This window comes from Battus philenor, unplaced genomic scaffold (assembly GCF_028537555.1).
Source record: "Battus philenor isolate CCGP_79_NKW_IND1 unplaced genomic scaffold, ilBatPhil1.0.hap1 SCAF_5, whole genome shotgun sequence".
NCBI lineage: Eukaryota > Metazoa > Arthropoda > Insecta > Lepidoptera > Papilionidae > Battus > Battus philenor.
The window spans coordinates 2,351,659-2,377,913 of record NW_027181715.1 but is presented as its reverse complement, the minus strand read 5'-3'; the positions used below and the strand labels follow the sequence as shown (position 1 = coordinate 2,377,913).

The 26,255-nt window shown below is 33.9% G+C and overlaps 3 protein-coding genes across 4 annotated transcripts in view; 1 reads left to right on the top strand and 2 right to left on the bottom strand.

Moving 5' to 3' along the window:
* sws (patatin like phospholipase domain containing sws) overlaps positions 1–3,866 on the top strand; it is a 34,428-nt gene extending 30,562 nt beyond the window's left edge. For both annotated transcript variants that reach the window (XM_068772480.1, XM_068772479.1), the window contains exon 26: positions 1,243–3,866. In XM_068772480.1, the coding sequence (XP_068628581.1) occupies positions 1,243–1,353 (111 nt within the window). In that variant the 3' untranslated portion in view covers positions 1,354–3,866. The remainder of the gene's footprint in view (positions 1–1,242) is intronic.
* Positions 3,867–5,292: 1,426 nt separating this feature from the next.
* On the bottom strand, positions 5,293–9,386 carry LOC137929951 (uncharacterized). The gene is made up of 3 exons (XM_068773108.1): positions 9,272–9,386; positions 7,274–7,449; positions 5,293–6,291 (listed from the first exon to the last, which is right to left on the bottom strand). The coding sequence occupies exons 1-3, from the start codon at positions 9,384–9,386 to the stop codon at positions 5,293–5,295; spliced, it is 1,290 nt and encodes a 429-aa protein (XP_068629209.1).
* Positions 9,387–9,868: 482 nt separating this feature from the next.
* CCDC151 (Coiled-coil domain containing protein 151) lies at positions 9,869–25,766 on the bottom strand. The gene is made up of 12 exons (XM_068773089.1): positions 25,661–25,766; positions 23,380–23,579; positions 22,705–22,884; positions 21,168–21,256; positions 20,644–20,740; positions 17,899–18,079; positions 17,286–17,402; positions 15,388–15,565; positions 14,051–14,195; positions 12,766–12,924; positions 11,504–11,627; positions 9,869–9,986 (listed from the first exon to the last, which is right to left on the bottom strand). The coding sequence occupies exons 1-12, from the start codon at positions 25,764–25,766 to the stop codon at positions 9,871–9,873; spliced, it is 1,692 nt and encodes a 563-aa protein (XP_068629190.1). The 3' UTR covers positions 9,869–9,870.
* Between the last annotated feature and the right edge of the window lie 489 nt (positions 25,767–26,255).

Below are 26,255 nucleotides of genomic sequence, written 5' to 3'. Positions count from 1 at the left end.
CGTAAATTACTCTATCTAATATGACAAATGATTATAAGTAATATTTATGTGATATTATATATATGTGTCAATACATATATAATATACAGGATGATTGTAGGTGTAAAAGGTTTAAAGGGGTGAATTGGTACGTATTTTTAGACGGTTTGAATCCGAGTGGGAAGGTGAGGTAAACAATTAAGGCAACTGAATGTAATCCGTATTTTATTTCGTCTCACTCTTACCAGCAGTGAAACATGGAATAAAGAGAAGGAATGCACAATAGATCCCGCATACCATTATTGCATTAAATACCCCACTTGCATCTTATTGATGGCGCCGTCAGCCCCGACTGGCTCGTTAGTGGAATTAGTCTTTTGGCCTTGGCGGTCTCCTTGTGTCACATATTTGATCTACTATGAACTATTCCAAGTTGTTATTCCTAGCGCCTTTTTCGGCTCACCTGCATTCTAGATAAATTTCAAATCACGGGGTTTTATATTGCTTAGCTGTACATAAACACTTCACAGCTTTTGTTAATACAGCTTAATATAAAAAGGGTAGTCGTTTTAAATCTCATATATGATGTTGTTTCATGTACTAAAACCATTCGCTTAGCTTAATTTTAATATCAACATTCAAAAGTATCAAGATCACTTACTTATAATGAATTTCACATTACTTACATTTAAATAGAAAAACTGTGTATCTAATTAAAATATTAATACATAAAAGGGTGTTAGTAGTTGAAAAAAATCCTTGATTATAAACTATAAACCTTTATGATGGAAACAATTGACGATTTTTTAATTTACACTTAGAACTCTATTTAATTTTGCTTGCCCGATTTATACTTTGAAATTATCATAAAAACTTAGTGAAGTTAAAAAATTTATTTACCTAATAAAATTTGTTAGAGTTTTGTGTAGGGCTGTATGAAATAAGTTCTTTATTATTTATTGAAATATATATTACAAACTCATATTTTGATGTAACTAGATTGTTTTATAAAAACTATTTACATCAGTACGACACATAAAATGCTCCGCATTTATTGTTTAAATTAAAATATTTTGTTGAACTAGCTAAATTAAATAAATTGCTAAAGAAAAAAACATGATGTTTAGCGAACTTAAAGGTATTAATCAACCACGAATTAACATGGTATATGGGAGATATTCACAGACTAAAGCTTTGCTTGCAGTCCATTTAACAACAGCGCCATCTATATATTTCAAACTAAATTAGGAATCGATTTTACAGGAGGGACTGCGCACGCGTCGAGTGGGTGGTTCACTATCCCTTTCAGAAGATGAAATCGACTCCGAGGCGGAAGTGTACGACCCTCTGAACAAGCGCGGAGGGAACAGGTGAGACGCAACTCTGCACGACCTGTGCAAGGCGCTCTACAAGTATGCGCAGTGCGAGCGAGACGCCTGCGCTTAGGACGCTGCGTGCGAGCGAGACGCCTACGCATAGCAAATAGCGTGCAAGCGAGACGCCATCGCTTAGGACGCAGTGTTCGAGCAAGACAGCCATATCGCTTCAACGGGAGGACGTTTTTGGTGTACTATACTGTCGTTAACAATTTAATATATGGTGACGAAGCTCAAAATATCCTTATTGCCATTATAAATGTATGTTAGAAAATAATTGTTTTGGACTTTTCCTAAATATTAATATAAGTCGAACTATTATAAAAATAAAAAAAGTTTTATTTAATCTCGATGCTTACTCTCGAAACACCTGTTATGGATAAGTATTTGAACGAAGCAAATATTGCAGTCAAATGTCGTGAAGAAACACGTGCGAAGACATGCCCTATCGATCGCAATGAAATTTCTACTTTATTGCTAACAAAATTCGGACTCTTTTCAATTGGCCATTTAGCTGGCAGTCGTTGATGTTATTTTTAGTTTTAATGTTCCAAGCGTGAGTCTATATCGAACTTTCGAATCAATCAATCATAATTAGCCTTGACAAAAAATTAGACAAATGTTAATTGTATATGTATATTAGAAATTCATATAGTAGGTATATGTTCAACAGAGGACGTCTTACGATTGAAATGCTGATGAATATATGAAATTTAAATTCCAAAGTATGCTGTGATTTATTTGAAATTAAAATTAGTTTTAAGTAGATTTGCTCTGCGATATGGCAACCCTTTTAATATTAATATATTTTAAGAATTATCTGTAATTTAGTCAAAGAAAACTGCGGAGGTTAAATTTAAGATATTTCGAAAAATTCTAGGCATTAATGTCTCGCTATGCAATAGAGTTTTAATTCTACCCTCTTTATCGCATGACTTGTCCCAATTTTGAATTTTCTATGTAAATGTATTGTATTTCTATAGAATTTCAATTTAGCGTCTTACCTTTAGGGTTGCCCTGTGTATATATTTCATAGAAGTATGCTTTAATCGATTTTACTCTGGTATCGATTTAAAATAATTATTTAGTCGTTATTAATGTAATATATTAGTTCATATATAAAAATGTAATGAGCGTAAAGGATTTGTAAATATCTAAAATATTAGAAATTTATTAACTATTTATATATGACAATGCTTGTGCTACCTGAAGCGATATTTTTTCGCGTCTATGTGATTTAAGAGCACACAGCTTCCCCATTTAGGTATAATAATGTCTCACTCTGACCCTTTAAAGCTATTCACATTATAGAGGTCTAAGTAAGGCACCATTCGCGGCCTGTGACTTTAAATCAGATGAACCTATTGCAAATTAGTCTAATCATATATTTGCCTCATAATTTAAGCTACTGTACTAAAAGTATAAAAGATTAAAATACCATGCATAATGTTTAACAGAGGAAATAAACATTTTATTTTGTGATCGAATTATAAAATACATGATCTCAATCACCTACCCACATTTCTTCTTCATTTTTCCTTTATCACAATTTGCCTCTCTGAGGAAGAAAGGTGCTTCCTACCTGATTTTGATGATGGAAAAAAGACCTGGTCCGGTATATACTCGGCTCATTGTCACACATTTTTAAATTAAAATGCTCTGGCTCAGCATAAACTTAAAAATCAAATAGATGAAAAAACTTCATTGTAACATAAAACAAGAAAACTTGACGAAATTCGTGAAAATAAACGCACAACAGATAATTCGTATCTATCTGTCATAGCATCTGATAAGTCGGCGAAATATAAAAACGGTTTCCAACCTGAATTATCGGATACGTTGTTGTGCTACTTAATTTTGTCGCATAACATTTTAGGTTGACTTTCATAAAGGTTTGTTATCCCTGAAAATTTAGATTGTTTATAATATATCAAGTTTGGAATTTGAACTTTATTAACGTTTAAATAAGTATCTTAACCTATAAGTAAATTCTCAGTTAATTCCTATTTTATAATATGTAGTGGAAATGGTTGCTTGATTACGTCTAGCATATAGACCTAAATGACAAGTTAAAATTTTAAGATAGTTATGTGGTTTATACTTAGCTAGTTATAGTACATATTTGTTAGTTGAAGTTGTACATATGATTTTAATATATCGCTGTGCACATTATATGACTCATAGTATGTTACATACATAAGTTACCAATTATGTAAAAGACACTTTTAAACTTAATAGAAATATAAGTAAACTTGTTTTTCACAAAGCTAAAATATCTTCCATGTAATAATTGTTTCATAGAAACATGCGGGTAGATGTAAGGCTATAATTAGCACAAAATAAAGAGAGAAATAAATTCATATATAATAATTATTATTCATCTAGAGGAAAGTATATTTTTTATAGTTTTTTGGTATATTGATTTTCCATATTTAATTCAAAATGGCGTTACCATATTATAAGCATTTCTTTGAGAATTAAAAAAATGTGTTATTTAAAATAATGTATTTAGGGGTGTATCAATATAACTGTATATATATGATTTTGTATTTATTTATCTGTGAAATTATCGATTCCTATACTGGCAACTTTGAATGACATTAAATTGCCTTGTTTTGAAATTCAATATTCAAATTTATTTTAATTAAAAGTTGATAACTGTCATCTAGTTTTTACGTCTTTGTCATTATTCTATTTTTAAAATATGTAAGAACGCTTATGAATTCCAATGTGGAATATTTTTTCGAAATTTGATTTTTGAATAAAGAAAAGATACTATAAGGCAGTTAAAACCGCTTTAGTGTTTGTTGATAATTCCTCCCTACTTTAATAATAATAATTTATATTTGGTAACATATTTTGGTTATAATAAATCGACATTCAACAATCATTTTCTATGTAAGAAATTAATACTTCGCTATACAAGTAATAAGCTGTCATTAATAGAACAAATGTATTCTAATTAAAATTGTCAAATAATTAAAATTAATATAGTCAACAGTTCTAGGGTAGCGTACAAAATATCTAATCTCTAGTTTAACGGGCTGTCTTTACTCTGTAGTTACTTGCATATCTTTTAATGTAGCGTTATTTATTAAATGTACCAATACATTACTGCTTAGATAGCGATTTGGGTATATTGAGATTATTATAACGTGGTTGGTATGTGTTGATGTATAAGACACTCATTGTAAATTTTTGTAGAACTATTATTATACAATTTATCATAGGATTCAATCGGTTCGTATGTATCAGGGGTTGCCAATCTACGGCCCGCGAACTAATATGGTTGTTTAAAGAATAATTTGTGGCTTTTTACAAATTTATCCGCGCTCCATTTTTATTTCAAAATGCCTTTTAAATTGCTAATTATCATCATATCATCTGATAAACGCCCAATAAGGCGAAGGCATCCCTCAAAAGATCGCCACGATGACTATTTGGTTTAATAATACTATTGTAATATTTTAATTACTGATAAAAACACATTTTTTACCTTTATGTTTTCAAATTATATAATTTAAAAAAAAAACCTTATTTCCAATACCATGTAAAAAGGTATTTAATTACGGCTGGCAAAAAATTTAGAATGTTGAGTAATGCTCGGACTATCAAACTTTGATAAAGTCTTTGAAAGACCCTGGTCAGAGGCCGCTTACAACTCGTCTTATTAGAAATCTATGGAGGAGGCTTATTTATAGCTATGGAGTCGCTTGGTGACCCCTGTTATATACCATCAGTAATTCAAAAATAATAGTTTAAAATTCGTGTAGATAACTTCATATTTATGCATGCTAATGTTATCTTAATTGACTGATATCGTAGTCTAAGTATGCGGAAAGGCACAAATGTAGCGTATCAAATGCCAAATGTAGCTCAATTAGTTATTTGTCCAAATAAATGTGCTGAATGTAAATTGTGTTTTATTTTCAAATCACTAGTCGTACGGCGTCCAGTTGATAGCGGCGATCAGTTGTTTTTTCGCCTCGTAAACTCTTTTGATGTATGTCTGCAGGTTTACAAGTTCTGGGTTTTTATCGAAGAACAATCTTCCTTTTATCCCGGTGTCGAGTCCGTAGAATTTTATCTCGTCTGTACCGTCCCATAATTCAAGAGAACATATTGTTATCCTCTTCACTTTCTTCTCCCAATGCGCTTTCATATGATATCTAATGTCAGGGCAGTCACATAGATTGATAAGGATTTGAATGCATCTAAGCTGAAGAATTGGGCTATTGGTGTGGTGACATAAGTTGACCAGAACTTTAGTGAGATCATTGCAAACCTCCTTCGCTCTCCATTTAGAGCGAGTGGTAAGAGTTGTATACTGCATGAGACCGGCGGCGCTGATTTTAATAAATATCGACGTCGATAGTAGGAATGGTCTTAAAACAAATGTGATATCGTTCATATCGGCTAGTTCCTTCCCTATTGTATGACTGCAGAGTTGAGCCATGCATTCCATAGATGCGGCGACTATCCTCTCATCTTTGTTCTTAAACAATGCGAGCATTACTTGAAACGCGTTCGCACGTAATGCTGGTACAGGATCCCAGTCGCAAAGGTTCGACATCGTTCGCAAATGCAGTAGAACAATTCCGGTGTGGTCATTCTTGATCATTTTAAGAAGATTGTCAACGATTTGCTCCTGCGCCATCATAGCTTCGCAGCAGCAGAGGTGCTGGGAGAGAGTTTTAAGAGTATAAGCAGATGCGTAACGAATCTCCTTCCTGCCGCGCATCGTCAGCCATACCAGGTTTGTGATGATCAGAGGTCGAGTCAGTATCTGCGCTCTGCCCTGTTGGTAGCTGGCCAACACGGTGAGAATGAGACACACTTTCTCCCTCACAATCGGGTTCCGTACAAGCATCAAGTCGACAAGTCGATGTGCGATGTGAAGATTTATAAGGTGCATTGCGTTTTCTGATATTTGCAACTGAAAATGTGTTAATTATGTGTAAATTAAATGTTTCGTATATTAAACAGTATTAGAATATAACTTAAACTTGGAAATTGACATGATCTTCGAAAAGTTGAACACGAGCATGTAGCTACATACGTTGGTCATATTAGATTCGAACCACGCTCGATACCATATTAGTCGAAGCAATATTTTGTGCTGAACCAAAGATCAGCACAGATGGCGAAATATAGTGCACTAGACTACTCAGAAAAGGATAAGTTACTCGTAGTAAGGAATTACACGCAAGAAGGATTTGCCGAATATAGTTAATACCGGAAAAAAACACAACTTATATCATTTGTTAGTAATAAGTAAGGATGCATTTATATGCATCTGTAATTTGAACAGTTCAGTCACGTTCTCTTATGTATGTTAATTGTTTTTCACACTACGACAGTGTTACTGGACGGTATTCTATTTTAACCGAGTATTCCTTTAATGATTTTTTTAATCGTAATAAGGAAAGTCCAATAATAAAGAGATTGGCATGGAATTTTTGGTCGACTGAAAAAAAAAACAATTTAAAAAAAATCACTTGCATACGTTTTAAATAAAAATCATTTTTATTGCTTACTTCAGTCTTCTATGGCGAGGTCTCAGTCGCTCAATGAGCGATAATGAGGGTTATGTTCAAGATTTGTCGATACGAACAAATCAGGAATTAGGAGATTGGTAACCTAGAAAGAGTAAGCCGGCAGATTGGCGAATTAGTGCCAGTGGGAGGCCTCATAGCGCGCAGAATTGACGGTCGTTGGAGTCTTAAGGAGTCAACGGAATGCCAAGCGCAGCATAGGGCGTCCCCTAAGGTGGATAAACAACCTTTAAGGTCCTCGAAAGCCGCTGGATTCAGGCCGCTTTCAACCGGTCCTATTGAAAATATATGAACGAGATCTACATCCAACAATGGACGTCCTGCGGTTAAAATGATGAAGATGATAATTAATTATTAAATTACCTGATCCAGCACCGTATGCAACGCCTGCAGTTTAATGTAAGGGTCAGAAGAATGCAGATCTCTAACGATAAGTCGAATTCCAATACGACCGAAGCCAAGACGGGCGCGCGTGATGTCGACATGGGGCGCGTATAACGAAGGCTGCATTGACTCTAAACGCTGAGCTGGTGGGATCTCTATAAAAAAAGGTCGCAGAAAATCGGTTTATAACTGGAAAACTAAGTTCTATTAGACCATAATTTATTATAGTTCTGTTAAGCTAATTCGTAATCCATGTTTTATCATTACTATGGTTCATGATCACGTCAATCCATCCTCTACGTCAGAGTCCCTGAAACTAATAGGAGTTTGGGTTCTTCGCTTTAAACACCTGCGACTCCGAAGGTGTATGTTTGAGTGCCTTCTTATGGACACTGACGGTTTCACAAAGGAGACAACTATCCAGCATGTTTATACTCGCCCTGCATCGCCGACACGACTGCGGGCTAGGTAAGGTACGGTCGCATTAACTACCACTAAAGTCCTGGACCCAAAGTGCTAAGCAGCTCAGAGTCAGACGATGGTGGAACAACTGGTGTGTTTCGTAGAAGCTATCATAACCTCTCTGAAGTACTGAGTATTTCATGGAAGGGATCCCACTCAATCCTATCTTCCACTTATATACACTTGGTATTGAGATTACTCCTGATAAAAAGTTTTGGTTCTAATTGATTGCAATAACCATATTACTTTTAAACTAAAATAAATCCTTTAAAAATTAGGGTTAAAGCGAATTTATTTAAATTTAAATTTGTTAATGACGTTTAAAGATTCATGGCATAAAAACATCCAGTGTATCTTATGTACAGAAGATTTTATCCAAAATTAAAAAAGAATCAGTGCGTATTCAAATACGTTTTTACCAGTTGACCGTTGCTTCAATACTCTCTATTCATATACAAATTAGTAAGAATTTATTTCTGATACTGATGTATGACCACTATGGTTTTATGCGTTAAGATTTTGTGACGGTTGGTTCAATGACTATTTTATTGAAGTACATGGTGGAATAACCTAGTCTCCTTGTTATAACGGTCACTCAAATTATATAGAACGACTGCAAAATTAATTTTCATGTGTTTGAAATATTGCGCTATAAGACAAAAGTATACTGTACTCAAACTCAAATGTAACATTTCTTCATCGGTCGTCCTAATAACATTTAAATACTTATGTATATATAAGTATTTTGTATATATGTATGTGAGTATAGTAATGTATGTATATAAACCCTAAACTGCCCTCTCCATGTCTCTCATCCCCATCTAAAGGCTGTCTGACTTAGACCGCTTCATGCGATAAGATCACCTCTTGTATCTCTATATGAATTGTTTCTTTTTTTTTAGTAATTATCTATGGTGCACAAAAAAGTGTAAATGAAAAAATAAATATTTGTTTGCAATCCCGTAACCTGTAACCTTTATAATAACATTAATGGCGTTAAAAATAAATAAAATCAGCGATGAAAAATTTTTGTTCTATTATTCTTATAACATTCTGTGTATATATTCATCCTAGGTTTAGTCATTCACACATACTAAAAATACTATTTAATAATAGTATTCTATTATATGTATCCTCTAAATAAATTAAAAATGTACCATAATACAAATATGCTGCGAGTTTAAATCAGAAAAGAGAAGATGCGTAGAACTCTTGTTCTTAACCTTTCACCGACTTTGCTGGCAGAATTTTTCCTATTCAAGTAGCAGTGAGCGGAGCATATCGCTCCTGCAACTAATGGCTATTGAAGCTCAAAGATTTTCGAGTGGTGACTACGATCCGGTAGACGCGGATGGGTAAGGCCCCCACTAGTTTGACTGATGACCTAATCAAGGTTGCGGGAAGTCGCTGAATGTGGGCAGCGTAAGACTGATCATCTTTGGGGGAGGCCCACGCCTTGCAGTGGACGTCTATCGGCTAATATAATGATTATGAGCACAATAATGGTGGTAGAACCTGTGTGAGGGTCGAAGTGTTGGACCTGCATCGCTTGGTCGACTGCTTTGTTGATGACGCGGGGATTTACCGCGCAGACGAGCTGCAAAAACGAATTCTTGTGCGGACAAAACATGATTGTTGAAGTCCTTTGTTTATGTATACTTTAAAAAAATATATAATGTAAATATCCTAAAAATTTTTTGACAGACGGCTGTCGTGATTTCGTCACTCAATTAACATTTTTTTTTAATTTTCAATGATTAATGCCATTCATAATTTAAAAAAAAGTATTTATATTATTATTCGCATTCAGAAAAATCTAATAAAGAAGGGTTCCGTTCTTCTGTTAGAAAAATATTTATTTTAGTCATGTAATTGCATTAGATAAAAATTAATGTAACTTACGAATGACCACTTTATACAGCATCGTTGAAAATAGATGTATATCTATAACCAATTACCCTATGTATACAAATTTATATTAAGCTTGCGGCCATTTTGGGTATAAAATCCTAAATGGTAATCTGCAATCCTAGCAGTCTGTAACCATTAAAATATTTTTTCTAAAAATAAAACTATTAAATTAAAATAAAACAATCTGCAGTAGACAAGATGATTTATTTCCTCGGGAAGGGCGCTCTAAATCCTTTCCTCCTGCATTTGGTGTCGACGATCAGCTGCGCTTGACGCTTCAGATAGCACCGCGAAGGTATGTCTTCCTCTTCATCCGAGACTGAAAGACGAAAATCTTTATTTACATGGCAAAAGCACCTATTACCGTGCTATGCAAAATAAGACTTTAATAACGATTGATCAGAAATTCTGAAAAAAGTAATAGATTTTCTATTTCTTTATTTTGGAATAAGAAAACATGACGTTTTACATTATATTTATAATTAGATGATTTAATTTTATTTTTAATGGTTTCGTACTAAATTTTGGAGTTTAATTACGTAAAATCATTCTTGGTCATTTTTAACAGACCAAAAAAATATTCAGTCAAGTTTTATACATATATAAGGCCTTTTTTAATGAAATGTCTTACAACCTCATACTGGAAGAATTTTGTAAAACCTATTTTTAACTATCCTCTTACAGGCAAATAGTTTTATACTTCTATGAGTTCTTTTTAATGAAGTGTCTTACAACTTTATACCGGTAGAATTTTGTAAAACCGGTTCTTAGCTGATCTCTAATTGATAAATAAAATATTTTTACTAAATTTCAAGTCTCTATGTCTTATAGTTACATAGATATCATGATGAGTCAAGACATGGTTAAAAAGTGCTTAATATTAAAGAAATTATACAATTTTATGTGTGTATAAATCATATAACAATTATACAACAAGATTTTTGATATATCCTGCTTACAAATAATTAATTAGTATTATCTATGGTTCCCACAGCAGGTTACAATCTTGAACACTAGAAAATAATCTCGTATCGTGGGAACTAGTTCATTTACCTAGACCGAAGACTCGGCGCTTAGCTAGCCATTAATATATGACTTTCATATTATAAATTATATTTTAATGTTAACTTTATAATACATTATTAAATGTATTTGTAAAAGTTATCGTATAAGAAATCAAATTGAGTTTATTGTGGATTTTTTCGGATCAGGATCAATGTTCTTTTTTAATTGGCGTCAATTTTTGACCGCTAGGATCTGCTTTAATAATAAAAATAAATAAAATATATTTCAAACTGTGTATCCAAGAAATGTTTAAAAGTTAGTAATAAAAACGATAGAAAGGTATTTTAGTAACAGATTAGTATTTTAAAAATCTTAAAACACATACATTACCCGGCCATAAATATTGCACATCGACCTTTGGAAAGAGACAATGGGCTAACTTACACTCCGTAGAGCATCATCTTTGTCCCACACTACCCATGTGATGTTTTGTCAGACGTGCGACAGAGATAACGCTCTACGAAGCCGAAATAATCCGATTGTCTCTTTCCAAAGGTCGATGCGTAGTATTTATTGCCGGGTATTGTAGATTTACTTGAACATTCACTGTTGGACATGGGATTGCCAGATAGATTTCTAAAACCACCTTAGCAAAGTCGTTTGTCCAACCATCGCCTTTACTCTAGAAACTTAAGCTGCCAGCAATAAGTATTTTTAAATAGTCAAAAACATTGGTTTCCTTAGATAAAATGTATTATATATCACTTATATAGGACAATTTATAAAATAAATGTATTAAAATTCTTGTTGAAAAATAAAGTCAAAGCTTACCAGCTACTTTGACTGGCTCTTTATTAACCAAATCTTTGTACGTCGGTATCGCTTTCTCGGACTCCTTGGGCGTACTGTGACTGTATATACTCACACCGGCGACAGAAGCGGCCGCACTTGTCGTCTGAAACACAATGTTTGGTGTAATACACGAAAGAGTAGAAACTCTTTTCGTGCACGTCTGTAATAAAACAATGGTAATTAATTGAACATTTACTATTGACGACAATGTTTAGACAATTAGATATGGTTAGTCACGATGTGAATTTTTTAAATTCAAAATATCTTTATTCTAGTAGGCATTTGCACACGTTTTTAAATAGTAAGCTTCAACCAGCTCGGAACGCTGATTTGTTGAGAAGAAACGGCAAGAAACTCAACAGTTGTTCTATTAAATGAAATTTAACTATTTTTTGGTCATGTGTGCATTTCGATTCACTAAAAACTCTTGAATGCTATAATAAGATTTATTTAATAATATACTTTTAATTTTAGATTTATAGCTGAGAAATGGAAGGTCTAAGATATCTTGTGGAACTTTATTATATACGTATATAGGTATACCATATCCATGAAGGTTTTGTTAACTTCAAGAGGAGAGTTTTTTTATTAATCTATAAAAAACCGCTGAATTAAAGAAAACATTCGAAAGAAAATGAAAGCAGTTCCAATAGTTTACTCTTGCAGGCGTGTTTATCCTCGTGTGTCATTTAGAAGAAAGCTGCCGAAGATTTGTATGACACTTTGATAATATCGTTTTAGAAAAATAAATAACGATTCCTTCCTTTATGTTAATAAAAGAAAATATTTTAGTCCGAGAAATATCGAGAAATATATGTATTCTTATATTATTTTCAGTAGTGGACTTAATTATATATTCTACTGTATTTAATTTGTTAAAAATAGCTTGCAATCGGTCTTTTTCGATGTCTATGAGTGAGATTTATATCCAGCAGTGTAAGTCATACTATAATATAAATATATATATATATATATATATATATATATATATCTGCCAATATTTATCTACTGCTGTTTGTGGATCTTTCTCATTGCCTCATGCGTTAACACCTAAAATTCGATCAAATATCCGATCATAATCTTGAAAATTAAATCTAAATTTCCTTAATATGTCCCGTAAGAAATAATATATAATAAACTTATTTTTTATATATAGATAACTCTATACTGTTGGTAAATCTTTAAATAATAACTATTCAATATTTTCTATTATAATTAAAAGTGTTAAAAGCAAGCCTCACGTTAGAAGGTACCACAATTGTAGTGGAATCTGTTCTTTTTTCCCTGATGATGTCAGCTCGAGCTTGCGCTTTCTCAAAACGAGCGTAAAGCACCTCCACTATCTCCTGAATGTCTCTTGCTTCCGCTGTCCATTCAGGTACGCTCGGTTCTGGTATTATCTGAAATACATTGTAAATGAAACCTTCATGTGACAGTCTACAGAAAAATCTAGAAAGAATTAATGTTGTATTTCCGTTAGCCGAAGTCCATGTTAATGGATTTTACATAAGTTTAACTAATTATATGCGTATGTTGATTCATTCACATTATTATGCGTTTTGGATATTATCATAGTAATCACTGATGGGCGTCAAGAAGCAAAAAACCAGTTTGATAGAAACTATTACTAAATTGAGTTCTCTTATAATGCGTTCCATTTTGATAAGAGCCCTCAATACATTCATCATTATAGATTATAATGCAATTGATTCCAAAGCCGTATTTTCACTAAAAAAATCTTATTACTGTAGAAAGATTTTTAACTAGTTTTAATTTCATGGACTTGTTAATTTTTTACTACGATCTTCTTTTATTTAAGTCACAGTCGATAATTAGTTATTATTATTTCTATTTAGTCTGGCCGTAAATACAATTAATTAAAAATTAACGAAACGTCACTTTTGAATTTGGAATATGTCATTTTTATATGATTCTTCATTGTGTTTTCTTACTTTCATGCCAATATATTGTAAAACATTTTGACATATTGAAATAGAGAGCGGTGATAAAGAGAACGGAATTGCTGTGGTTGCATTACGTAAGATAGGTATGATGCAAAATATAATCTTTAAAAGAATTGCAAGCTTATAAAATTTGATCGACGGAATTCAACAATTTGTTTTTTTAATTACACATACCGCTCTTTAGCGAATATACCTCTCAGCCGTGTTATCGTCATAATAATAATATATTTATTATTATGATAATTTCAGCTATAGGAAGTCGAATGCCGGATATAAGCGGGCAGCGTCTAGCGCTTTTGGGCGACCTTAACACGATCATCTGTCCGCTTTGTATTTGGACGTATCGCACGGCGCTTTTCCTTCCGTACGCAGACATTTGCGAACTATGTGACTTGCCTACTGCGACTTCAACCTCCAACATGCCAGGCTAGATGGGTTGATTTCGTTCGTGTATGGATTTGCACATTTCTAATTCGATCTCGTAGAAAAATTTGGACCCTGAAAAGGTCTAATATCTTGGCTGCTTAACAATTAAAGCTTCTTAAAGTAATAGTTCACTTACGTCAAGCTGTTTGCATAGATCATACAAGAGCCTTTTTATCTCTAATAAGAATGAGTCGAGTTCATCCAGTTTCTTCTGTGCCTCGTTATATATCTGCTCTTCTTTCTCTATATCAGCTTTTAACTCATTTATAAGGTCTTGACCTCTGAAAAGTATTCAATAATAAAATAATGGATGTTTTATCGACTGTGTATTTTTTGGTAAAACACAGTATGTTTCAAAATGTTTGTCTTGAAGTATATAGTGTGATTCATTGATCAATAAGTTATTAAAATTACTTTGAGTAACTTATTGATTACTTTATGTTCGATTATACTATTATGAAATGATACAATATAAATGTAAAAAACATCCATTTAGGATAGCATTTACAAATTTCTGTAATGTATGATAAAGTATGAATGGATCCAGATTTCAATAGCTTATCTCTTAAATTACCAGTTACTTCTATTCCTGCATTTTTTATCTAGATCTACAACGTTGACTTATTAGCGTTTCCTAATTATAGGCTTAAATAGGCAGACCACAGGAGGCACTTAAGCCGTCCTTGTTTGCGTAACTTAGTTCGGGGCCCATTTTGGAAACTTTGGCTCCGAACATTTATATGTAAAAAAAAATATTAGTGTTTTGGGAGTTCTTAGATGACTCAGAGGGACGAGATAGCTTAGGATGTTAGTACATATTTATAATTCCAACTCTAAATCGCAATTCAGTTACTATCGCCTGCCTAACATTACTGCTACTTCTGAATATGTTAGCGCTAAGAGAATAAGTGGTAGATAAAACCGAGATCATACTTGACATAAGTTGTTTTAAATTTACTAAGAATTGAGTTGTAAGTTAAGTCTTATAGTCGCCGCATAGTTCGGAGAGTATGTGCCTTTAATATAAAGATGAATTCTAACACCTGATTCAAATTTCTCGATGCACAAATAACTATTATAGATCTATGTATGAAATGTTCCAACTGCTAAAATACAATCCGTGTACTACCAGACCCAGTGCTGATGGAACGACATTTAAATTTTTGATCATATGTTATAGCGGTTGCCTCACGACGTTTTCCTTGACCATTTGTGAACAACAACAAAGCAGTATAAATCACAGAGTGTACACCTTCCGAGAATCGAACCGGCGATCTTGATCGTAAATCACAAACCGTTACCTCTTGACAAAATTTTTTTTGATACAATACTATATCTGGGAGTTTTACATCTTTTTTATGCATTATATATGCCTTATGTGGGTAATATTTATGTAAACCACAATATAATTTATGTTAGATTAGTAATAAAAAAAATTAAATGTGAGAGTGAAAAAAAGCTAATGCGATATACTCGTCCTTGTCTCTCACGGAGGCGAACTTGAAGCCTTCCAACTCCGAAACAAGGTTTGCTTGCATCTGCTCCAGTCTCAATTTCTCTTCCTCGGTTGTCTTCTGAAGATAACTCAGCCGCTTGGACGTCTCGCGCTGTGCTCGGAACCTGTCGAATACCTCTTCTGGCTCTGTTACACCTGGTAAAAGAAGTTTACATAATATTACTATTTGTACTAGCAATTTCCTCTGCACAAGGAACTTTGCTTATTATAAGGTCAGTACATCTATTTTCAAGAGGTAAGCAAACTCTTTTCGTATAATAAAGTACAAAATTATATATGTTTGCCTATTATGGGCGTACGAAGCACTGGCCATATACTATCTTACTTATATCTTAACGTGAATAAATGAGTAACACAGAAAAACATTAATCCTATGTAAACAATGACAAAACAATACATGAACAATCTATGTTAAATTAATTACACCTAATAATTGAAAAAATATTTTGATGTTTTTGTATTAAAGTAGCATGGCTTACCATAAAAATACTGGTATAAATAAGGAATTTTTTAATTCTTTTGTGACATTATTTTTAAATAGATTATCAAAAACGCCATGGGTTATTACGAACATAGGGATCCATGAAGCACCAAATATATATGTAGATATATTATAAAGCTATCTTTTTAGCAACCATCACATACTCTAAACGACTTAAAGGCCATAACATATAAACTTGGTGACAGATGGTGAAAGATGATGTATCCACTATGGAAAGCCTTAAACGAGACAAAGAAAAAAAATAAATCTGATTGTAGTCAGAGATTGATTGCAGATAAACACGAAAGAAAATAAGTTATTGTACGTGTAGTTTTTTTTAAGGAGTCTCCGTGCTGCCCAAATGGCGTTTGAAGGTTGCGCGGGTATGAGGTGCAAGGGTGCAGAGTGCGTCTAGCTTAAGATTTCTTTTAAAGTAGCAAAGGTCGAGGCCTCCGAAGCTTTGGCTTGGAATGTTACTATTTTATTTAATGGAATGAGGCGTTACATTGCGGAAGTCCATCCTAAATAAGAAAGGACCAATATCTAGCCACTTCCGCACACGCAGCTTTCTTATTTGTTACTATTTTACCAGGTTGGGAGGCCGCCGAACTCTTAGATCGCTTCATTGAACGTTGAATGGAGTGACTAAGCACAAGGGCCCCCGAGAGGGGACCTCACACATCAGTGTTTCCCAAAGTGAGGGCTCGTCCCACTATGGGAAATTTCATTGTTAAGGGTGGCACTTTGACAATGGACTCGACACGAGTTTAACTCTTTCTCATTAACATAAAAATGATTTATAATACACAGAGAGGCGTAAATATTTTAGAGACTAAGGTGATGGCACAAAAAAGTCTACATTGAGCAATAGTTCGTCATTATTTTTGTTTAATATTTTTGTTAAGAAGAGGTAATGCGGAGTAATAAAATTGCATTTGTGAAGCAAACTCCTCTCAACATTCAGGTTCGAAACTGTATATATTGAAAGATTTCAACATGTTTGTTAGTATTTAATGGAATCAGGCGTTACCTTGCGGAAGTCCATCCTAAGTAAGAAAATGACCAATATTTAGCCACTTCCGCCAAGACTCTGTGTTTGGCACTAATCGGTGTAACATAACTCCTGAAGATGCCCCGCGGAGGGGTGAAACACGTGTTGAGTAATTTGGCTATGGCGGCTATGTGATTCGCATTGTTTGCCGCATACGCTTTTATCAGCGGGCTGGCGGGCGGTGCACTTTGTTGCACGACTACCACTGCTTGTGCGGAAGTGGCTAAATATTGGTACTTTTCTTACTTATGTTTGTAAGTTGTGTTACTTCGTATGTTTAATACCTTTATAATTCTATTGTTGATTATTTGAAGTTATAATACCAGTTAGTTTCATCAAGCGTCTAAACAGCTCCTCCATCTGCGCGGCCGCCGTTGTTTCCTCGGCGACACCATCGCCTTCCACGGAGCCGTTTGTCTCTTCATGAAGGACTGGGCGTACTGGAAATTTCTTATAACTTAATAATAAACTCAGTTTTGCATATACCATAACGTAGCCGTGCACGGTATTAAAATATATATATATATATATATATATATTTATATAAATATATATATATATATTTGTATGTATATCTATCCGCTTGGACTTTAACAAAAAAATATTTAGTTTATTAAGTTTTTTGTTTTTTTTGCCAATATAATTCTCGTCAAAATCGGTCCAGCCATTTCAGAGACATTAGCCAGAAAAAGCAGATAAAAACAGACAAAAATTAAAAATAAAAACTATTTTGGTACATGTATCGTATATATATACAAATTCATGTAGTAAAAATGGGAAATTTAATTATTACAAACAGACCCTCTAATTTCATTTATTTGTATCTGTTAATTACAGGGTTGTGGATTATGATTTATCAAATGTTATATTGTTATTAATACCTATTATATTTATAAGTTGTATTATCCACTAAGAACTAATAGTGATCATACATACCAGCAGGAGGAAAAATTCTTTTCTCCAGTTTCTCGAGTTCCTGGCGACGTTCTTGGAAGCGATGCGCGAAGTAAGCTCGCTCCGCTGAACGGCCGTGCTCGGCAGCATGCGCCTGCGCAGCTTCTTCAGCCGCTGCCGCCGCTGCCCTAACTCTGGTCTCTGCTGCCTCGGCACGCACCCACTGCATCATAACGTTCCACGGATTCGAATAAATGCTAATCGTAGTGATGATAACTAGTGATAATAAAATCTTTTTGTAGGAACACTAGTATTTTCGAAAATGTAAGAAAAAATACATTTTCACATTTGATACTTTTTTCGTAATAAAGGCGTTTCTATTACTGTTCTTGCAGTCCAGTACTGTTGTATACTTGATTTTTTTAACTTGAAATTATAATATTAGATAAATTCATAAATATTTCAATGAACAAATTAATATGTGATAAAATTTTAAACAAATAGTGGTGGCCCAACTTTTTGCACTAATTATTATGAATTGCCCCTATTCATAAACATAAAAGTATTCAGAGGATGATATATCATTTTCACAAATAATATCATTGGCGAATATAAAGCTCAACGAATCCGCTGGCTTGATCATTTGGAGCGAATGGGATCGGATCGGAGCGTGAAGGTAGCGTACCTGGAAAAACCGAGGGGTCGAAGACCAGTGGGTAGACCCAGGTATCGCTGGATCGATCGCGTTGAGGCAGACTTGCGCAAATTGAATGTCAACCAATGGCAGACGATGGCGCAAGATAGAGGAAAGTGGGAGCCTCTCGCTTCGGAGGCCAAGACCCACTTTGGGTCACTGAGCCAGCGAAGTAAGAGCGGAGTAAGTATTCAGAGGATGGACAGCAGCGTCTTCTGCGTACCATGACATCACATTGCGATCGCCAGTCCACCTGCCAAGTGTGGCGATTGTGGTATATGGATGGATATCTTTGAGACCTATGCCATGCAGTGGGCGTTTACGGGTTGAAACGAAAATGACGGCGACGTGTAAAAAATAATCGAAATTGTACGTAAAATGTAAAAGTTTTTTTTTCCCTGGTCTTTAACATCGCGTCATTATAAATAATGAAATTATATAACTAACTCAAACAGCGAACTAAGCGAACTTAGGTATTGTGTGATTACTAAGCAAATAACTTACTAAGCAATTAACTGCAAACAAAGTATCTGTTCGTGGAACAGATACTTTGTTTGCAGTTAACAACTCAGTTACGGGCGTATTGATTACAATGGCTTAATTATTAGTGCTTACTTTCTTGTATTAAATAAATTAAACTCCATTTAATAGAAAATTTTATAAGTTTTAAGTGTAAAAGATTTATGGAAGTGAAAGTATTGCTCATTAGATGTCAATTAACATATAGATTAGTTGTCAATTAATATAAAATAAATACATTAAAATAACTTTTAAGTTGAACGGTTTTTTGATACCCATATTGTGGTGGTTGTGGAAAAATATATACCTAGTCCGCCATATTGGAACGGCGTCCATCTTAAAATTTAAATTTTGACATAATCATCGTGTTTTACTAGTGTAGCCCTTTCATTTGATACCCATATTGAGGGGTTTAAGGAAAAATACGTAATCCGCCATTTTTGTATCGGCTGCCATCTTAGATTTATAATGTTATTGATTTTATTATATTGTATTGTCATCTAAATTAAATGTGTGTACCAAATTTCAGATCAATCTGACAACGGGGAGGTGCTTAAATTTCAATTTCTAATTTTGATTCAAATAAATTCCGTACGGGTCGAACTAAATAAAACCGTTTAAAACGTAAATATAATATACTAAGTAGTAAGAAAGAGCGTTTTTAAAATTCAGATAAGTACATTTTTAAATTGATTAGCAGTAATCTGAATAGTCACCGAGTCACGTCGCTGGTGCAACAGATGGCTGTTGGGGCTGAAAGGTTCGAGAGTGGCGACCACGAGCCGGTGGACGCGGTAGTAGTAGGTCTACCCACGCCGCGTCCACCGGCGTCACCTAGGTGGACTTATGGCATGGTTAAGGTCGCGGGAAGTAGCTGACCTATGCCTTTCACAGGGCGTCCATCGGCTAAAAAGAAGAAGAAATAATAAGGCTTCCAGTCTTCGGTCTCTGGTCTCTGGTCTCCGGTCTCGGGTCTCCGGTCTCCGGTCTCCGGTCTCCGGCCTCCCGTCTCCCGTCTCCGGTCCATTTACTCATTCGTTCACTTATTTATTCGAACATACGTTTTTTATTTCATCTTTAAGTAAATCTTTAAGTAATTCATTTATTTTTTCATTTGTTTATTGGTTCATGCTTTCATTGGTATATTCGTACATTATTTCATTTGCTCATGCACATTTTTATTCGTTCAATCATTAATCAATTCATATAATGATAATGATTTCAGAGCGATATCTTTATACAGGATAATTGAAATTAGTTGAAGTTTTAAATGTTTTAGCTAAAGAATGAGATATATATTAAACACCACAAAGCTTTTAGACCAATAACCAATCATGTTGTTTATTTGGCACAAAATACACATGAGCTACGGTCACAAGTCAATATATGAAAGATCGGCTCATCAATACTCTTCTAGTCCAAATAAAAGACCTCTCACAATCGCTTCTTGCAGAGAATTTTTCTATTAAATTACACTGGTTTTTTATAGTGTAAATGTAAAATGATTAACAATAGTAATTTGTGCTTATGTTTTTTTTTTTGTATATTTAAATACTGTCTAGATATTCATGTACCTCTAATTTTCTTATTTCTTCCTGTTGCGTTCTAAGAAGTTCTTCAATATGACTAAGAGAGCTTTCAAATTTAACGGAGTCTTCCACGAGCGCCTGTCTGTAGACAAAGGAATAAAAAATAAAATTTCGGACTATTTATATGTCACAGACATAGAGAAATGAATCAATGCAGTTGGATGATCTATATCGCAGAATAAAGTGCATATGTTGTTGTAGAGCTTCTTTCTGTTTCTTCTCCGCAATTCTAACGCCTTGCGAAGCAGAGTAGTGACAAAAATAAAATAGTTTTAAAAAAGTTGGCGATCTATAAAAGTACTGACAATAGTTTAAAGTTTGAATAGATGAGTTTTATCTTTATCTGTTTATATTCTAATGAATATTACGTCAACAAAAAGATAATTGTTATTACCTTGTTCGCATGTTATTTTATTTATTCTAACTTATGTGTAACAGTGGAAGAATCTGAAAATGCCATATGAACACCAAGGTAAATGGTCATAATAAATCATTAACATAATAGCTACCTGATAGAGAGGTATTTCTTTTTAACCTGCTCTGCTTCGGTCCACTGGATAAGAACTTTGTGTATCTCATTCTCCAAATGTGACACGTGCTGTGGAATCAACAAACGATACAAATGTAAATAACAGACGATTTTTGCAGTCACTGCAATTTTTAAATAAACTCTACATCAGGGGTCAACAACCTTTTTAGTCAACGGGCTAATTAAAATAATAAAATATTTTGGCGGGCTAAACATAAAGTAATACATTAATAATTTACGAAACTTTATTAATTCATTAAATAAATTAGCAAGAATTTAATAAATAAATTTAATAGAAGGAGAGAATTCACGTATAAATTTTACCATTAAACATAAAACCAACAAGCATAGAACAGGATAACATAAATATCTGAAATGTTTAATTAGAAGTTCGCCACTGTTTTTTCGATACAAGCTGATTAACATAAGCCGGAATTGAAGAGGTAGCTACATGTACGCAGCTTTCTAATCATAAATCATTCAATCTTAATCGATGATCATTTTTGATTGAATGTTTCGGTTTAGAAGGTACTGGCAGTATTACTACAATATATTGATCAGAGAAAATCAATGGAATAAATTCGATTTTAGAAATACATAGCCGCATGTTGCTCACCCCTGCACTACATTATTACAAGGTTTGTAAATTTTATTTCAACGAGATATAGTCGCCTGTCCTTATAAATGGAAAAGAACATCATGTGGAAACTGGCATATCCTAAACAAAATATCGGTAAGAAAGAATTTACCTCTGCACTGGCACGTTACTACGGTTTGCATCTGAAGAAGGGCTTAAGTCTTAATGAAGGCACTGTTGCCTTAAGACTATCAAAATACTAATCACCAACATCTCAGCGATAGGAAGTTCGCAGACTTAGGTCTCCCGAATAGATTTCCTATAGGACCGGTTTGAAGCGGCCTGTATCCAGCGTCTTCTGACGACATCGACAAGGCTGCGCTTTCAGTCCGTGATCTCAACTCCAGAATCTTTAGGCCCTAGGGGCTATCTGTTCTGTGTGCAACTTCAACGAGATCCTATCTGAACGAAATTTACTTGTATAGCCCAACGGATTGGCAATTGTAAATGGCAGCTAGCAATAATGATGTCCGCTGATGCTTTTAGGTTCTGAAGTGGAGGGAAATGTTTAGAATTGTTACAGTATTATGTAGGAAAGGGGAAGGAAGAGAGACGAGCGAAAAGTAACTAGAAGAAGAAAGGAATGAAATCTCTTAAGTAGAAAAAAGGAGTGTGGAAATAACAAAATTTTGTGAAAAATCTTGGTGAAAATAAAAGTAGAGATCACAGACCGATAAGTGCAACATGGGATGTGCACCCAAGTCGACAGAGGACATTGTCGACAATTTTTGAACTGTTTGGTTAAACCTATTTCCAGTAGTGGACGGAAATGATTAACAGCTTCATGAGCTTAAAGCTTATAATCGCTATTCGTCAATAAGAAAAAACAACTCTCTTGTACAAATGAAGTTGGAATGAGTATACAGTAGATTTTAAATACCTTTCTAGCTTTTGTTGTGATTTTAGACTTAACGAGATCACTTTTAGTGCTTTCCACAAGTAACAGCTCATACTCCTTTTCCAGGTCCTTAAGCTTGTTCTTCTTGCTTCGCTTTTCATATTTTAATAAATCCAACATCTTTCTCAGCTCAATAACTTTTAAGTCTACATTATGTGTTATCTGGAAAGAGTTTAGAATGTTTTTATTATATTCCTATTATATTCTATTCTATTATATTCCTAAGTATTAAAGTGTACTTTTTTACCGTCGTCGTTTCTTCTCATCATTAGGTTGAATGTTAGAGAAGGTCTAAAGCCATTAAGTCCGCAAAACCTTTTTGTACATAATATGTAGAAAGGTTGATTAAAGAAATGGATCAATGATCAGTAGTAATATGGGTAGGCTTAACACTAGTTGGACAGTAGATATAGTCAAGGTTTCAATTAAAACTAAGTGGGTGGCTTATGTCCAGCAGTTTACGCCGTACAAGTAAAATGATGATGATCAAAATACTGAACTGCGATTTTTGATACAACCTTATTTTGGATTTTTACATTTGTAAAATAGACTGTTTATTTTATGTTTACTCTCAAGTTGACTTAACAGTAAGGGATAATTGATGATTAATAAAATTTATTACATTAAAAGTATTTTATTTAACCAGAGTTATTGTACCTGATCACCGGTTTTATTGTTGAAGGAGCAAACGTCGTTTAAATACTTCTTTACTTGCACTTCCTCATCACCAATAACAGCCCGCGCCTGCACCAGTTCCTCTAATCTAACCTTTATCTCTTTCTTCAACGTCTCTATTAGATCATTGTTCTGTTTCTTCTCTGTTTCGTTCTCTTCGTAATGTGATTTTCTTTGACCCTCTGAACGTAATTAAAATTCTACGTCATCATTTCGACCACAGAATGTTCATTGCCACCTACGTCCATGCAAGGAGAATGTGAGAAACCTATTGCTTTCCTATATATTTCCAAAAGGACAGGACAAAAGCTACTCGAATCCAGCATCTTTTAATGAACTTATAGTTGTTTGCTTATATTATAAGTGGAAGTCTTCCTTTGCGCTTACCAGTTCTTGGTCTTCACTCCAGAACCAAAAGCCTCTAGCGACCATTTGTTAACCGTGTTAGGTGGCCTGTTTCCTGCCACTTGAACCTGGCAATTCGATGAGCAATATCCGTTACATTAATTCGTTTAAGTATCTCCCCATCTCTGATTCAATCTCGTAGAGAAATCGAGCTTTGTCCTCTCCAAGGCTCGAAGAGTGACTTTAACCTTGCATGAGGCTGAGAGTAAGGTATCACGAATAATATTTGCCCTGTTGCTAATTTTAAATTAAAAAATATTGGATTTTTATCATTAAAAATGAAAGATTGGACAAAGGAACTTGCAGCGTCAAGTCAAAACATTTTTTACGTGTTTAAAGAAATATATTAGTAGATGTATTATAGACAAACTTAATTCAAATTTAATTAAAAGTTACTCTTCTGAAATGTAATGAAATAGCGTGTTACATTTTTACAAACAACTTTCGGACTAATGAATATATACAATAAGAACATCAATAGCGTGAATGTCATTAACATCAAGCTTATGTATTCTTATTTTGAAATTCAAGAATTTTGAGGATATGTTAATATTTACATATACGTTAAATAGCATTTTAGATAAATCGCTATAAACATAGTAACTGTTATAAAGAGCCAAGCTGACCGAAACCTCGTAGAGCACTATCTCTGTCCCACACTACATATGTGACGTTTTGTCAGTTTTATTTCGTACGACAGAGATAACGCTCTAGCCGAAATTAGCCGATCGTCTCTTTCCAAGGGTCGATGTGCAATATTCATCGCCGGGTACCAAATAAACTTTACGATTTCTGTCAAACCCTGAAATGTTAATTACACGCCCTATTCCTTTCACAGTTAATTTATAACATTTAAGTAGTTTTCGAGTGCGCGTTAATACGTATGACATTTTTTATTTACATTGTAGCAGCTGTGTTACGTCATCGCCAGGCGCGCATCTAAAAGGGGAATTCCACAAAAATATAATTCTTTATATACATCTGTATAAACATGGACGAAACTCGAATGCATATACACACTTTACCCAGGACTTCCTGTTGTTATTACTTCCAAAACCTACTGTCCATAGGAAGAACTACAATTACAAGAACCGCGATCATATGTCGTGGATTAGATTCTCGGAATACTATCTTTTATAATTCATACTTTGTGCCTTAATTATATAGGATTGCCTCTGCTCACAAACAAATTTTGACAAGATGAGCAGCAGCGTCTTCCGTGTATTTGTAATACGACACTGCGATCGCCAACCCGCCTGCCTTTATCATAAATAGCTTAGGGAGATGCTTATGCCTTTCAGTAGGCGTTTATTTGCTGAAATGACAATGACTTTTGCATGTATATTAGTTAATTATACTTTAAAAATATTCATTCGATAAAATGGTGGAAATTGAAGGTGCAAAACTAAAATATTTGAGTGCGATTGAAATAGTTATTTTAACCCTGCTGATCATCTTTGACACTAAGCAAAAAGTGACGGATTTGTGTGAACTGTATTTATATGTAGCTAGGGTAACAATCATATATATGTTTAAAATATAAGAATTTAACATTAATTCTGCTAAATTAAATAAAGATAGTTATTTTTATTTCCATAACATCGGAAGTTCAATAAGAACAAATGCGTAACGAAATATTCTACACTAGGTACAACTTGTATCGTAGAGCGAATTTAATTCGAAATAACACTTTGGAATAGCGTGCTAGTATAAATGTTTCTAATAAAAGATGATTTTATTTGAAAATATTATTATTCGCTTTTTTTACAGAACAACGGATTGTTGGAATATTTGGCGATATACTAATTTAGGCTGTACATTTAATGAATTGATAAGAAAATTTTAAATTTATACGAACCTGATAATTGTATTTTCTTTTTGATCTCAAATATTTTTGTGTTTATTGTAGTCAGACGATCCGATGTTTCAATTTCGAATGGATGTTTTTGATAACAGGTTGCCATTGTATTTGCGTTAATAATATTTAACTATTTGCGATCTAACTATACGCAGTTGCTAGGAAAATAATCGATCAAACGTATAACTATTCAAAGTTCTAAACGGTTTGAATAAGGAATGCTTTCTAGATATTTCAATAGTATTTTAGATGTGTAAAAGTGATAATAATAAAAGTGTATGTTATATCCGTTACCCTTATAAATAATGTACCCCTAATGTTAATAATTTTAAATCGCTTCAGCGCCATCTGTGCTTTGGTGGACGAACCACAAAGTTCGAAAGCTCACCATTGGTTATGAACACTGCGCGGCGTTGAATCTGTTGATTTCTCCGTTGAATCGACATTCCTTCGCGTACTTTTACATGTGTGCGTAAAAGCGTTCTCACGGTGAAATAGAAGATATCCTCGTAATTTATAACACAAATCTCTTGTATTTAGTTATAAAAATGTTAGAATTATAAGTCAAAAGAATTTTGGAGCTTTAATCGGTTGA

Excerpts from the sequence above, each read along its gene's own strand:
- LOC137929951 (XM_068773108.1), bottom strand. The coding sequence starts at position 9,386 with ATGTTTTGTCCGCACAAGAATTCGTTTTTGCAGCTCGTCTGCGCGGTA. Across the intron at positions 7,450-9,271 it reads ACACTTCGACCCTCACACAG|AGATCCCACCAGCTCAGCGT; the intron begins GTTCTACCACCA and ends CTTTTTTTATAG. Across the intron at positions 6,292-7,273 it reads TGCATACGGTGCTGGATCAG|TTGCAAATATCAGAAAACGC; the intron begins GTAATTTAATAA and ends ACACATTTTCAG.
- CCDC151 (XM_068773089.1), bottom strand. The coding sequence starts at position 25,766 with ATGGCAACCTGTTATCAAAAACATCCATTCGAAATTGAAACATCGGAT. Across the intron at positions 15,566-17,285 it reads ACGCTTGATGAAACTAACTG|GTGTAACAGAGCCAGAAGAG; the intron begins GTATTATAACTT and ends TTCTTTTACCAG. Across the intron at positions 14,196-15,387 it reads TCCGTGAGAGACAAGGACGA|AGGTCAAGACCTTATAAATG; the intron begins GTATATCGCATT and ends AATACTTTTCAG.